General features: G+C 35.5%; 1 protein-coding gene across 2 annotated transcripts in view; it reads right to left on the bottom strand.

Moving 5' to 3' along the window:
• The window catches only part of CNTN3 (contactin 3), a 339,179-nt gene that overhangs the window by 93,693 nt on the left and 233,148 nt on the right, over positions 1-12,338 (bottom strand). For both annotated transcript variants that reach the window (XM_025377841.1, XM_025377842.1), the window contains 6 exons: positions 11,296-11,499; positions 9,988-10,090; positions 9,284-9,468; positions 6,325-6,461; positions 5,229-5,358; positions 2,659-2,809 (listed from right to left, as the gene is read on the bottom strand). In XM_025377841.1, coding sequence (XP_025233626.1) covers positions 2,659-2,809; positions 5,229-5,358; positions 6,325-6,461; positions 9,284-9,468; positions 9,988-10,090; positions 11,296-11,499 — 910 coding nt within the window. The remainder of the gene's footprint in view (positions 1-2,658; positions 2,810-5,228; positions 5,359-6,324; positions 6,462-9,283; positions 9,469-9,987; positions 10,091-11,295; positions 11,500-12,338) is intronic.

Here is a 12,338-nt window from a genome sequence, read left to right as displayed (position 1 = left end):
ACCAACAAACAAAAAAATTCTTTTTCAGCCACTTTAACTTTCAAAATTTTACTTACAACATGATCTCATTCTTAGAGATCAGTATATGTATATGTACAAATATCAGGCTAAATACTGATTTTATGGTGACTATATAAGGAAGGATATATTATCTCTATATTATGGAAGAGGAAACGAAGGTTCAGAGGTATTACATAGCTGATCTAATGACACTAAATTGTGTTCAAAAATCTTTGAACACAAAAATGTCAGCAGTTATAAAGGAAGAGTTAACTTCCATCATAGTCAAAATTAAATAGCTTGTGCCACAAATCTGTACTTGTATTAAGTATAGGTTAAAGTATTAAGTGGCTAAATCAGAAATTCCAGGTTAGATCCTGGAACTTATACATTTTTACCAGCACCATCACTATACAATGTGGATATAAATCTCTCCTTGTGTATCGCTAGCTAAATTTCTTAATCCTTTTATCCCCTTTAAAAATTAAGATTAAAAGCCTCTACCTACTATATTTGCTACTGTGCGACAAGTTGATTTAGTATTGTACAAAGCATTGATGTCCACGGGAAATAATCTCTATTTAATTCATGTATATTATTGAATCAATTAAAAAAATTTTGAAAACAAAAATGTCAGCAGTTCCATATGAAGAGTTAACTTCCAGCATAGCCAATATTAACTAGTTTGTGCCACAAGCCCGTAGTTGTTTAAACCGGCTTACAAAATCAAACTGCAAATCACTAATTAACCTCCTGTTCCAGAAATCTATTCTGTGCAGCCTAGCATTTGGCTGGATTGTGTCAAACCACTCAGTTCACAATTTTATCTTGTCATCCTGCTGTGTCTGCCTTTTAATGAAGGTATCTTTGGTTAAATACTGGAGGAACTACAGATTGTGCTGTTCTAACCAACTTGTCTAAATATACCTTTGGGCCTATAATCTAAAAGCCGTTCAACCTGGTCATGTGCCATCTGATGCTGTGATTTTAGAAAAGCAAATCCACATTTCTTGGCCTAAGGTTTTATTGTTTGTTCGTTTTCCTTTCATTTCCAAAGTAATAATTTGGACTCTATGACTTCAACGGCTGAGACCACCTCAAAGATTCTGGGCTCCCTGTACAAAATGTGGTTCTGATAAAGCTTAATGATTATGTCCCAGAGTCAAACAGAATGGCTCCCAATCCTGGCTATGTGACTTCAGACAAATTAATTCCACTAAGTTTCCATTTTCTCATTACCTGCAGAAATATTTCAAGCTGATAATTCACGTAGTGTTCTGCGTTAAGTTTCCTATTGCTGTTATAAATGACCACAAACCTGATGGCCTAAAACAACATCAATTTGTTCTCTTACAGTTCTGGAGGTCAGAAGTCCAGTATATGTCTCACTGTGCTAAAATCAAGATTCAGAAGGGCTGCATTCCTTCCGAATCTGGAATCATTTTGTGCTCATTCAGGTTGCTGGTGGAATTCAGCCTCTTGTGGTCATGGAACTGAAGTCCCTGTTTTCTTTACTGCTGGCTCCTTCCCCCACCTTCACAGCCAGCAACACTCATCAGGGTCTTTCTCAGGCTTCAGGTCTCTCCTGCCCCTTCTGTGATTATCACAGCTCTCTGACCAATCCTTCCACCTTCCTCTTCCTCTCCTAAGGGCTCAGGTGATTACTTTGGGCCCACCCAGATATTCCAGGATAATCTCCTTATTTCAAAGTCAACTGATATGACTTCAGTTCCATCCTTAATTCTACCTGCAAATTTAATGACCTTTTGCCATGTAAGATAACACAGTAACAGTTTTCCAGGATAAGGAGAGGGATGCCTTGGGGCCAATTACTCTGCTTATCACAAGCTCTGAGCATAATCCCTGGCAATAAATACTCAATAAATTGTAATAATAAATAATAAATAAATAGTAAATGTATAATAGATAAGCAGCAGTAATAACCAATACTTATGCTTACTTTCTGGCAGGTGTCTACCTAAGTGCTTTATTAATATTTATGTACTTCATCCACATAACAATTCTTGACATTAGGCGTGAACTATTATCATTCCCACTAACAAATAAGGGAATGAGGCACAGGAAGATTAGGTCACAGTATTGAGCAAGTAAAGGCAAAAATGAAGATTTGAAACCAGGTGGTCTAGCTCCAGAATCTGTGCTTTTCACTAAGCCCATCCTGCTTCTTCATCTCAATGTTATAATTATAACCAGGAAACCAGGGACGCCTTTGCTTAAACTAAATACCAGTAGTGCAAAATTATTTGAGTGCAGGATAACAGCAATATTGTATTTCTTTGGCATGTGCTGTTATTATACATCCTTCTCATCTTTGTCCTGGGATGTGGGTCTGCTTCTGGGACCGACATTCCTTCATCATTCTGGTTGAGTCTTCCCAGTGATTCAGGAAGAAAATTCTTGTTAAAAAAAAGTATTCTACGTGGGAAGAACTTAGATATATTTTCTGTGTTTCGATTTCAAAAAACTGAATACTCTTACAAAGGTATTAAAGAACAAAAATGCCACTATTTTAGTTCTTAAAGATCTCCCATGCTACTGAAATGCTATTTGGTTTCATTTCATATTTAAAACCTATGTTGACATCAGCATGGAAAGTGAGAGGAAAGTAAATGGCCGCTTTTCTGGACATCAGAATACCTTGCATGCTCCTGCACGCTCACGTCCCCCTTCTTCCAGGAAGAGCGTGCCCTCGGGGAGGCTCTGGGTTTACAATCCAAGCTGACCAGGCTGCCCACCTGCACCTGAACCAACTTCTTCATTGGATTCTTTGAAAAATCCGGAGCAGAAGCTGAAAAGTGAGAAAGGAGAGGAGAAGTGGATCATTTACAAAATTTCTTGTCAATTGTAAAGGCCCATTTTTACAGTTTTAAAAGTTCTCTTTACATTCAGGGTGTCAGTGCTTGATTTACTTGGCTTACTGTGTGCCACACACAGGATAATTCATGCTATTATGTTTTCTAGCAAGTCTAAATCATGAGACAATTACTTTATACAGAAATTTTTAGTTTATGGTGAAAATTTAAAGTAGCTCAATCATGCGTTTATTAAATAAAAGGAAAACATTTGGTATAGAATGTTTTTAAATGTTAGCTCCACGAAGATAGGAATAGGGTTGTCTCTCTTGCTAACCTTTAGGACACAGCACTTGGTACACTCCCTAGCATTCAACAAAGCTCAGCAAAAGCTTTGAGAACAGAGGCTAAGCATTGAATTAATATTCTCATACATATGCATGTATCAAGTGCTATGATCAAATGTTCAAACTGTTAGGTTGAACTTCCAAACTGGGGAAAAATAATATTATGCACATATTATTTTAAATGCTATAATATTGCATGAAATATAATAATGTGTAGAAAATAATTACGTTTACTAATAATTCATGGGATGTTAATCCTGAAACAACATTTGAACATTTAAGATACATAATATTGTATCATTTGAATGAAAGGGTATGTTAATTTAAAAAAATCACTCTTCCTTTTACTGTAAATGTGAAAAACGTTAAAAGCCTAGTCCATTTTCCAAATAGCTAACGCTGTGTCTTATGGCAAATCCCAGTGAATATAATTTATTTATTTGATCAGTGGAAATCTTAGAGTGAATCATATTATGTAATTATATATGTGATTGTGGTAAAGAAAACATGGCATTCCGAGGTTGCTGGCCTTAAAAATTAAAATCCTAAAAGAGTGATTTTTGTTAAAACAAAAACTTGTTTATATTTGAATACAATCTTTTGTTTACGCACCTCGTATTTTTTCATACACAACAATCCCACACGGTACATTGAGTAGGGTTCCACCCAATTTAAAGATTGATAAACTATGGCTCATTAGGTTAATTTATTACAATAGAATTGCAGTCTTTCAAGTTAAGACTTATATGCAAACTCCTCCCTCTTTTTGTCATAATATACTACTTCTCTGTCATGGATAACAGCAGCCAGATTTTCAGTTGATCATCCCTCCAGGCATCAGTCCTCCTGGTACAGATGATACATTTCTAACTGCCAGGCACTAGAGATGAGAGAGCTACTTCCCATTAAACCAGGGTTTTTCAATCACTCTTGACATATAACATTTTGGGCTGGATAATTATTTTTTGTGAGAAGCTACTTTGTGCACTGTAGGATATTTAGCAGCCTATCTGTCCTTCAGCCACAAGATGCGAATACCACATACTGGTCCTCTATCTCCCACACCAACCAAAAATATCTCCAGACATTTCTAAATTTCCCTCAGGGCAAAATTGTCCCTGGTTGAGAAACAATGACTTAAATCATGCAGGGCCTTATCACTTGCTGACCATATGGATTGGTTCAGAAACAAGTATTAACCCAAATTAGGCTATCTGGGGCCAATGGCACGCAACACTTTGACTTCCCTTTGAGCAATTAAGACAGCCGTCTTTCTTCCACCGGAATGACTGTGGTAATAAATTCAATTTGTTGGGAAACATCATATAGAACCTGATAATGGTTGAACGCTGGACCAAATTATGCTGAAATCCAAATTCTCCATTTTAATAACATGGACAGATGAACAAGCCCTCCTGCTCCTCCTCCCTTCCTCCCTTCCTTCCATTCATTTGTGCTATGCTATACTATGACATGGCATTTTGCTTGGATTTTCAATAATTTGCAATGTAAATGTTCTTCTGGACAATTGTTTTAAACATGACAGAAAATTTTCTTTTTCTCCTATACCTAAAGTACAAGAAGAAGATCATCTACGATTTCAAGCAGTGGAGCCTTGGACAATGAAAGCCTCAATGTGTCCAATGTGTCATGCTTCTAACAGAGCCACTAAAGGCAAAGGCAACTCTTTTTGAATCGAATACGATTGACTTAAATTTTGGTATTTGCTATTAGGGACCGGCAACAGAGAACACCAAAATCACTTATCCTCCTAAAAGGCTTTGCTTAGTTGGTAATATTGGAGGTGGATAAGGATATCTTATGCCAATATTTGATTCCTACTGTAGATTTACTTAACCCTTGGTCCTCAATTCTGGCCATAGTTGCTGTTTTTCCTTAGAAACTGTTAAAAGGTATGCCTGGATTAGAAACTGAATGATCATGCTATAATACTGTAGATATTATTAGATGTAGGAATCTAACGTGAAAAGTAAGTATTACTGCTTCTGGAAACAATCAAGGATTGAAGACAAAAAATTAACAGGAGAACAGAGAAAATCAGTCTTACCAACAACTTTGAGCTCAGCACTGGAATAGACAAGGCCATGTTTGTTTTCTGCTATGCATTGGAACATGCCAGAATCAGTCACACTTAGGTTTGATATTGTAAGGGCACCATTTTCTATCTGTATTCTCTCCTAGATGATAATAAAAATGTCTTTCATATAAACAAACATATCACTTTAGAATAAAAATGAACTATCATTTCCCTCATACACAAACTTCCTGCATTTTTCTGAGAATATTAGACAGGCTGGCTTGAAATTTAACCTTTTCCTTATTTTAAATGTGAAAGACTAATTTACATAATAGCTATGCATTAGAAGTACGAATTAACATCCTTCAGTCCAAAAGTATATCATAAAATAGATAACAAAGCAAGAGGTAAAATATGAAATCATTTTACTTTTCCCCCTACAGTTAAAGTTTCTTAAAAATGTACCATGACTTTAAAAAATGTTTTGTGAGGTTGATTTTTATCCCATCAGCTGGAAATGTTTTCGCTATGTTTTTTCAAATCATGCAAGTTAAAAACATTATAAAATCTGTGGATTAGAAAGGTTTCTGGGAAACACATATATTTACCAGAGTTTCTAGGTAGTATGAAAGGTTAGGTATGGAAATTGAAAGAACATAATTGACTTAGTATACAAAAAAAGGGCATAAATTACATGGCTTGAGAATGAGAGTGATGGAGAAAATATGTACTTATGTAACAAGGTAACCAAGTAATAGATACATTCATTCTCCAGAGGCCATACCAAGTTGTAAACAGGAAAAGGAAATGATATCCTAAATTTGATTAAAGTAAGGCCTTCTCTAATTTCAATACCAAAAAAAACAGTAGATTACTTTACAGACTAAATTCACACCAGGACTTCTTCCCAGTGAAATGCCATGCTGAAAAGCTCTCCTCACTGGCAGACTGGGTACTTGATTTGATATTTTTCCTCCTCTACCACTGCTTAGAAGTAAAGGAAAGTGTGTAAACTCAACAGTTTATTTTGGTACTAGGGACTAAAGAAAGCATCTACTAAACACAAAGTGAGGAAAGGGTGGATTTACCAGGCCTCTAAATCCATTTTCGATCCATGTGACCTTACCTCTAGCACTAAGGCTGCTCCATTTTTCAGCCATCGGTAGGAGGGCTTGGGCTTGCCACTCGCCCTACATTCCCAATAAAGACTGTCCTCCACGGCTGTCTCCACATCCTTTATGAGTTGAACCCAATGGGGCTTTGCTTCAATGAAAGAAAAAGGAGAAGAAAAGAAATTTTAAACACCCGGCAAATAAAGTGTATTTATTGTTTTATTATCTTATCTGGATTAACAGAAATGGACATGACTATGAGTAACAGATTGAAGTGAGAACAGAGGCTAGAATTATATTTCATTCACTAAGTATCTACTCAGTGAATGTATGAAACATTTCTACATTTGAGGATGGATGTTGCAATCTGTTATTTCCTCAGGCAAATTAATTATATGCTTTCTCTATTATCAAAATTCTGAGCACTATATTATATTATTTAGATATCTATTAGTAGACGGTAATACAGGTACACAAAACTGATTTTGCTTTCCAAGTGCAGCTTCGAATCATGAGATCACAACTGATGATAACTTAATAAGTGAATAACAGCATACATTGTTCTTAATTATGAACTAAAAATTAACATCCATAGGAGAGAAACTTCTATAGCTGAGGAAAAAATATTTTCCACAAGTTAGAAATACAAACAAAATTAAAATTAAATACAAACCAGTGAGTATCTTAAGAACCTCTGAGTGAATTAAGATCAAAGCAGGAAAAGGTGGATAAGTTGGTTCAACTTGAGTCATGTGATTTTTTGCCAGAAAAAGAAGTAACCGATGCAACTTTAAATTGTGTATGCAAATAAGTTCCATCAAGTGGATGTATCATTTTCAACTTATGCTTTAGAGGGTATTTGGAAAATTCATTTTACAGATGAAAGCATTGTACCACTTACAATGAAAGTCACTTACTGTATGCAGTATATCCAGCCAAGTCTCAGCTTGTGTTTTAAATCCAAAACTGGGAGGTGAGATGTCTTACTCGTTTCACATTGCATTATGTATGTGATGTGTACTGTGGGATTCACATTTGCATCCTCCATATGGAGAAACAGTTTATCTATTTCCATTTAATTGCAACCATGGGCAGATTTGTCTTTCCATTTCTAGCTCATAAAATTGCTTTTTTATAAATGAAATTGAAATGAAACTATGGCTATTTAGCTTTTACAGAAAATGTATAGGTCTAAGTTTTCTCTTTTGTGTGTGTGTGTATATATGTGTGTGTGTGTGTGTATATATATACACACACATACATGCAACTTGCTCAGTATGAAGTGTAGTTCAGTACCAAATCACTTCCCTCTATATTAAAACACATTTTCTTTTTCTTTCAGGAATGATCAGCCTGAGAGGGAATATGACTGTGAACAGACTCACACATCAGCCTCTTATAGAGACCCAAGTTTAAAAAAAAAAAAAAAAAAAAAAAAAAAAATCCCACAAGCTTCCCATAGTAATACTCTTCTTCTCCAAATGGGAGGATAATTTGCTGGACTAAAAAATCCTGAAATCATAACTGCCACATCAATTCTGATTTCTCCCCTTATTCCATCATATGAGATGTAAACATTCTATAGACTATTTTTCACATGAAATATTAGAGCAGATAACCGGAGAACTGCATGGCATCTACTTAATATACTAATGTTAAACAGAAATTGCAAGGCAACTTTCATGAAATGCTTTATGGCATAAATTTCTGATTTATATTTTAGGTATGTATCATATTACCTACACAATGGACTAAAGCAATAGTCTGCCTCTTTTACTAAGTATAGCAGACACTGTTGGTTTTCTATTGTGCATTCATTTCCTCTCTTCCTTATTCCTAAAATAACCCCAATTGTTCATTCAGTTTTCTACTCTTCCATCACCTCACATTGTCTATAGAAACATGACATTTTTCTCTATTCCAAGTGAAGCACTTAATTGTCTAATCTAATTTCTCCTTGCCAGTGACTGGTTTAGGAATGAAAACGTAGCCAGTGAGGTTTGAGCAGGGGACTTCTAGATGTTTCGGAGAAAGGAAGGATGAGTAGCAACTGATGTGTTAGTCACTGCTGGCAGCCATTTTGTGATCATAATGGAAACTAACATGTAGAAAAAGGAAAAAAAAATAGACAAGGGCAGAAAAACTAATCACAAAGAAACTGGGTTGTGGCCTGATAAGGTAATTAAATGATAATTTAGCTTTGGATTTCCTTATCATATGAAGCATACAATTGTTTATTAGTATACAGCTAAAAATATTTTTACTGAAACATTAATACGGTTGGAATGTCCTGTGTGTTCCCATAATGGTCACTTCTTATCCTTAGATCATGTAGTGGTTGCGCAGAAAGAAGGAACTAAGCTAGAGTATGAGAAAAGGTTACTTGGCTTAGTCAGGGTCTTAGAGCCTTCCTTACCCAAATTGAGCAGTACATCAAAAAAAAATGATTACAAATTAAAGGCAGCAAACAGAGTACAGATACATTTTTGGAAGGGATAGAGTAACACTGAAGAACTCAACAGGAGCCAGAGTTCATGTGGTTTGTTTAATACAGTAATTGCAACTTTTCCCAAAAGGCAGTTTTTTTTTTTTTTCTCTTTAGTAGAGGTAACAAAAAAGATACAAAACCTGTTTTCTAGAGGAGAAGACAGACAGAAAAGAGATCTCTCTCTAATGTGTTTAAGTGTGTGAGAGGTTATTCTTAGGAAAAAAATATGAAATATTTCATCTTTGCATGAATCATCTTAAAATGCAAAATGAGTATATATTCAACTTCATTACAAAAATTTATTTCTTTTTAATACCCCCTATGATAAATGTTTATCAACACTTAACAAAATGTTGAACAAAATGTTTAACCAACAAGTTGAACATTGGGATTCTGCTATAATCTCTCACCCCTAAACAACAACAATATTTTATAGATGAGAAAGTAAAAGCTAAAACTCCAATTTGCCCAAAGCAGATGCTCACCATAGTAAGTGAGACGCCCTCTAGCAACATTTTTTCCTCGTGAATTCTCAGCAATGCATTCATAGGAACCTGCATCTTCCTGTTGGAAATTGGGGATTTCAAGCACACCATTGAACTTCCTTAATTTAATTTTGCTGGAAAATGGCAGTCCATCACTTCTTCTCCAATTAATCTGAGGTATGGGACTAAGAAGAAAATTGTCAAGTTGTTTGCTGTTGTCTGGAAGCCTTTTCGATTTGAGAAAGTAAAACTTTTAAGATTGAACAAGAAGGCACAGGATTTTAAATGCAGAAAACCACTTCCAACAGTCAATTATATAAACCGGATAAAAGGATTTAACAACTCTTTAAGTTGATATTTTAATAAAATAAACTTCATTTTTCTTGAGTCAATTCATGATTTCGAGAAAAAAGCCTAATACAGACCCACTATATTAGATTACAGCAAATGAATAAGGGGGAAAAAAAACCCCACCAATTTATTTTATGAAATTAGGCAGGCAGAGTAATTTTCTTCAAATCGACTTTAAATATTAAAGTTTCAACTAAATTTTATATGTGCATTTCCCCTGCATTTTATTTTTCCTTTGCCTCAAAATGAAAGTAAATTTTAGAAAATAAAAAAGAAGAGTCTTTCAAAACCCATTCTGATTTCTTATAGCAACCTAATATTTCAGCACATAGGAGTAAATGTATAAAACTTACTTTCCAAGGGCAAAACATTCCAATTTCACAGTCGAACCTTTAGCTGCTGGAAGAGTTTCTGGAAACTGAACTTCTATTTTAGGTTCATATTCACCCATCACACCTATAAATCCACAATATAAAGTTAATCGTTTCAACATTTCCTTTGGAATTGCCTCGTTTTTCTTAAATAAAACTTTCTTTTGCTCCATTTTGAACCAGCTCTTCTAGTGATTTCAATTAAATAAAATTTAGTCTATGCAGCTCAGATTCCCTTTTAACAGCCATCAAGTTGTTGATGAAACAGATTTTTTTCTTTAATGACTTTTTAGTGGTGCTTTTTAGCCTATAAGAAAATATCCAGAGCTTTAAAAAACCTGAATTAACTTGGGTCAAACATGCAATATTAATAAACATTTAAGGACTTTGGATTTGCTGATTCATAGGTTACCACGTACAGAGCAGTTCCAAGAAAACCACTAAGTCTTTTATATTACACAAAATGGGAGGCTTTGAAATTGTGTATTCAATTTTGACATTGCTAGTCAAACTGAAATATATAATATATTATTGCTTCCTGAAATTTCCCTAAAGAACAAAAATTATGGCAGGGAATTTACTTAATGATACCGTGGTAGCAGAGATACCAATCTTAAACTTATTAAATGGCTCCCTGGAGTTAAGAAACAATGACTTAATAAATGGGAAAGGTCAAATTCAATTATAACTGACTGGAAAAAGTGCTTCAATGCTTTGTGATCATAGCATTATGCTGTATCAGATATGGTTCTGTGTAAGTGGGTCAACTACCCAGGCTTATGGATCTGCTTCCTCGGCAGCTCATAGACTCCCCTTAAACAGCCATCAAGGTGTTGATGAAACAGATTTTTTTCTTTAATGGTTTTTTTAGTGATGCTTTTTAGCCTATTACAAAATATCCAGAGCTTTAAAAACCTCAAGCTGGCAAAGGTCAGGATAGGTGACTTCATGGGAGTCAACCTGAGCCCTGGACTCAGAAGGGTCTCATGCTTGGTTTAATACTTTGCCATTGCTGTCTTAAAATTCGTAATGACTTCTGAACAAGGGGCCACTCATTTTTATTTTGCACTGGTCCCTGCAAATTATGAAGCTTGCCCTAGGTAAGAATTATGCATAAGGACCTATGATTTATCAAATCATTTTTGTCATTATACTCATAAAATAGTCTTTGTGCCAAAAAACATGAAGTGACAATTCTTCTCAATGTACTTTATACATTTTCCCAATTGCTTTTGTTTGCAGCCTCAGCACCATTTGCACTCAGACTTGCACTTGGAGAAGTTTCATTACCATCAGAACGTAGCACCAAAGGAGTTGGAGAGCCCAGCACTCGGGCATTTGTCACCATACTTGTCACCACACACGTGTAATTTCCCACATCCGACGGCTCCACCTTAGATATGTAGAGGTGTCCTGTCTCCTGAGAGACAAATCTCCGACTATCTTCTTCAACAAACGATGGGTATTCATTGAAGATCCAAGCATATGACAGTTCTAATAAAATTGTTGAAGAGAGAAAGAAATTCCATCATTAAGGACAGTTTCCTTTGTGTCCTTAATGTATCTATACAAACATCAACTTTACTTCCAAGCAGTGCTGAGTGTTTTTGTTGCAGGCCATGAAGAGAAGCAGTTAAGTGAAATAACTCTCCATGTATTCTTTATTATTATGGAGGATACCGTTGATTAGTATCCTGGCGGGAGCAATATTATTTACTGTCATCACATCTCTGCTTCAGACACCTTCTAACAAGCTTCTCCGGTCTTGCTCAGTTTTAATTCATATCTCCCTCCTGCCTGTACCATGATATCTCAAAATTAACAATCTAATCATGTCAATTCCCGACATCAAACTTTGCAAAGTTCTTTAACCTCTCAGGCATAATGCAAAATTGCTTAACCTGAATATGAGGTCCTTCATGGTTAAGGTCCTTCTCAAAACCTTAGCCTCTGAGAAGCCCCATGCTCTCTTTGGTCCCTGAGTCTTTTGCATATGCTGCTTCTGGGGCCTACAACTCCTGTTGTCTCTGTCCTGTCTTTGGCTTTCTGGCTTTCCACACCAACTGAAATCTTTGAGATAACCTTCAAATGTTTTTCAAAGCTTGGTTCCAACATCAGGAATCACCTCCTCAAGTGAACTCTTCCTTAATCCTCCTTCTCTGGGTTGATGCTCCTATACAGAGTAATTCTAAGCTTATTTCAACTAAAACACTTATCAGTATGTAACATTCTACTTACTTGTCTGTCCTCCTATCACTTGTTAAACAAGCGATGTTAGTTTTTATTTCACCTGCCCTTCTCCCTCCTCCAAATTAGCAAAATGAAACACCCAA

This window comes from Theropithecus gelada, chromosome 2 (assembly GCF_003255815.1).
Source record: "Theropithecus gelada isolate Dixy chromosome 2, Tgel_1.0, whole genome shotgun sequence".
In the NCBI taxonomy this organism is placed as follows: Eukaryota; Metazoa; Chordata; class Mammalia; order Primates; family Cercopithecidae; genus Theropithecus; species Theropithecus gelada.
The sequence above is the reverse complement of the archived record's forward strand: the minus strand, read 5'-3'. Positions and strand labels throughout refer to the sequence as shown.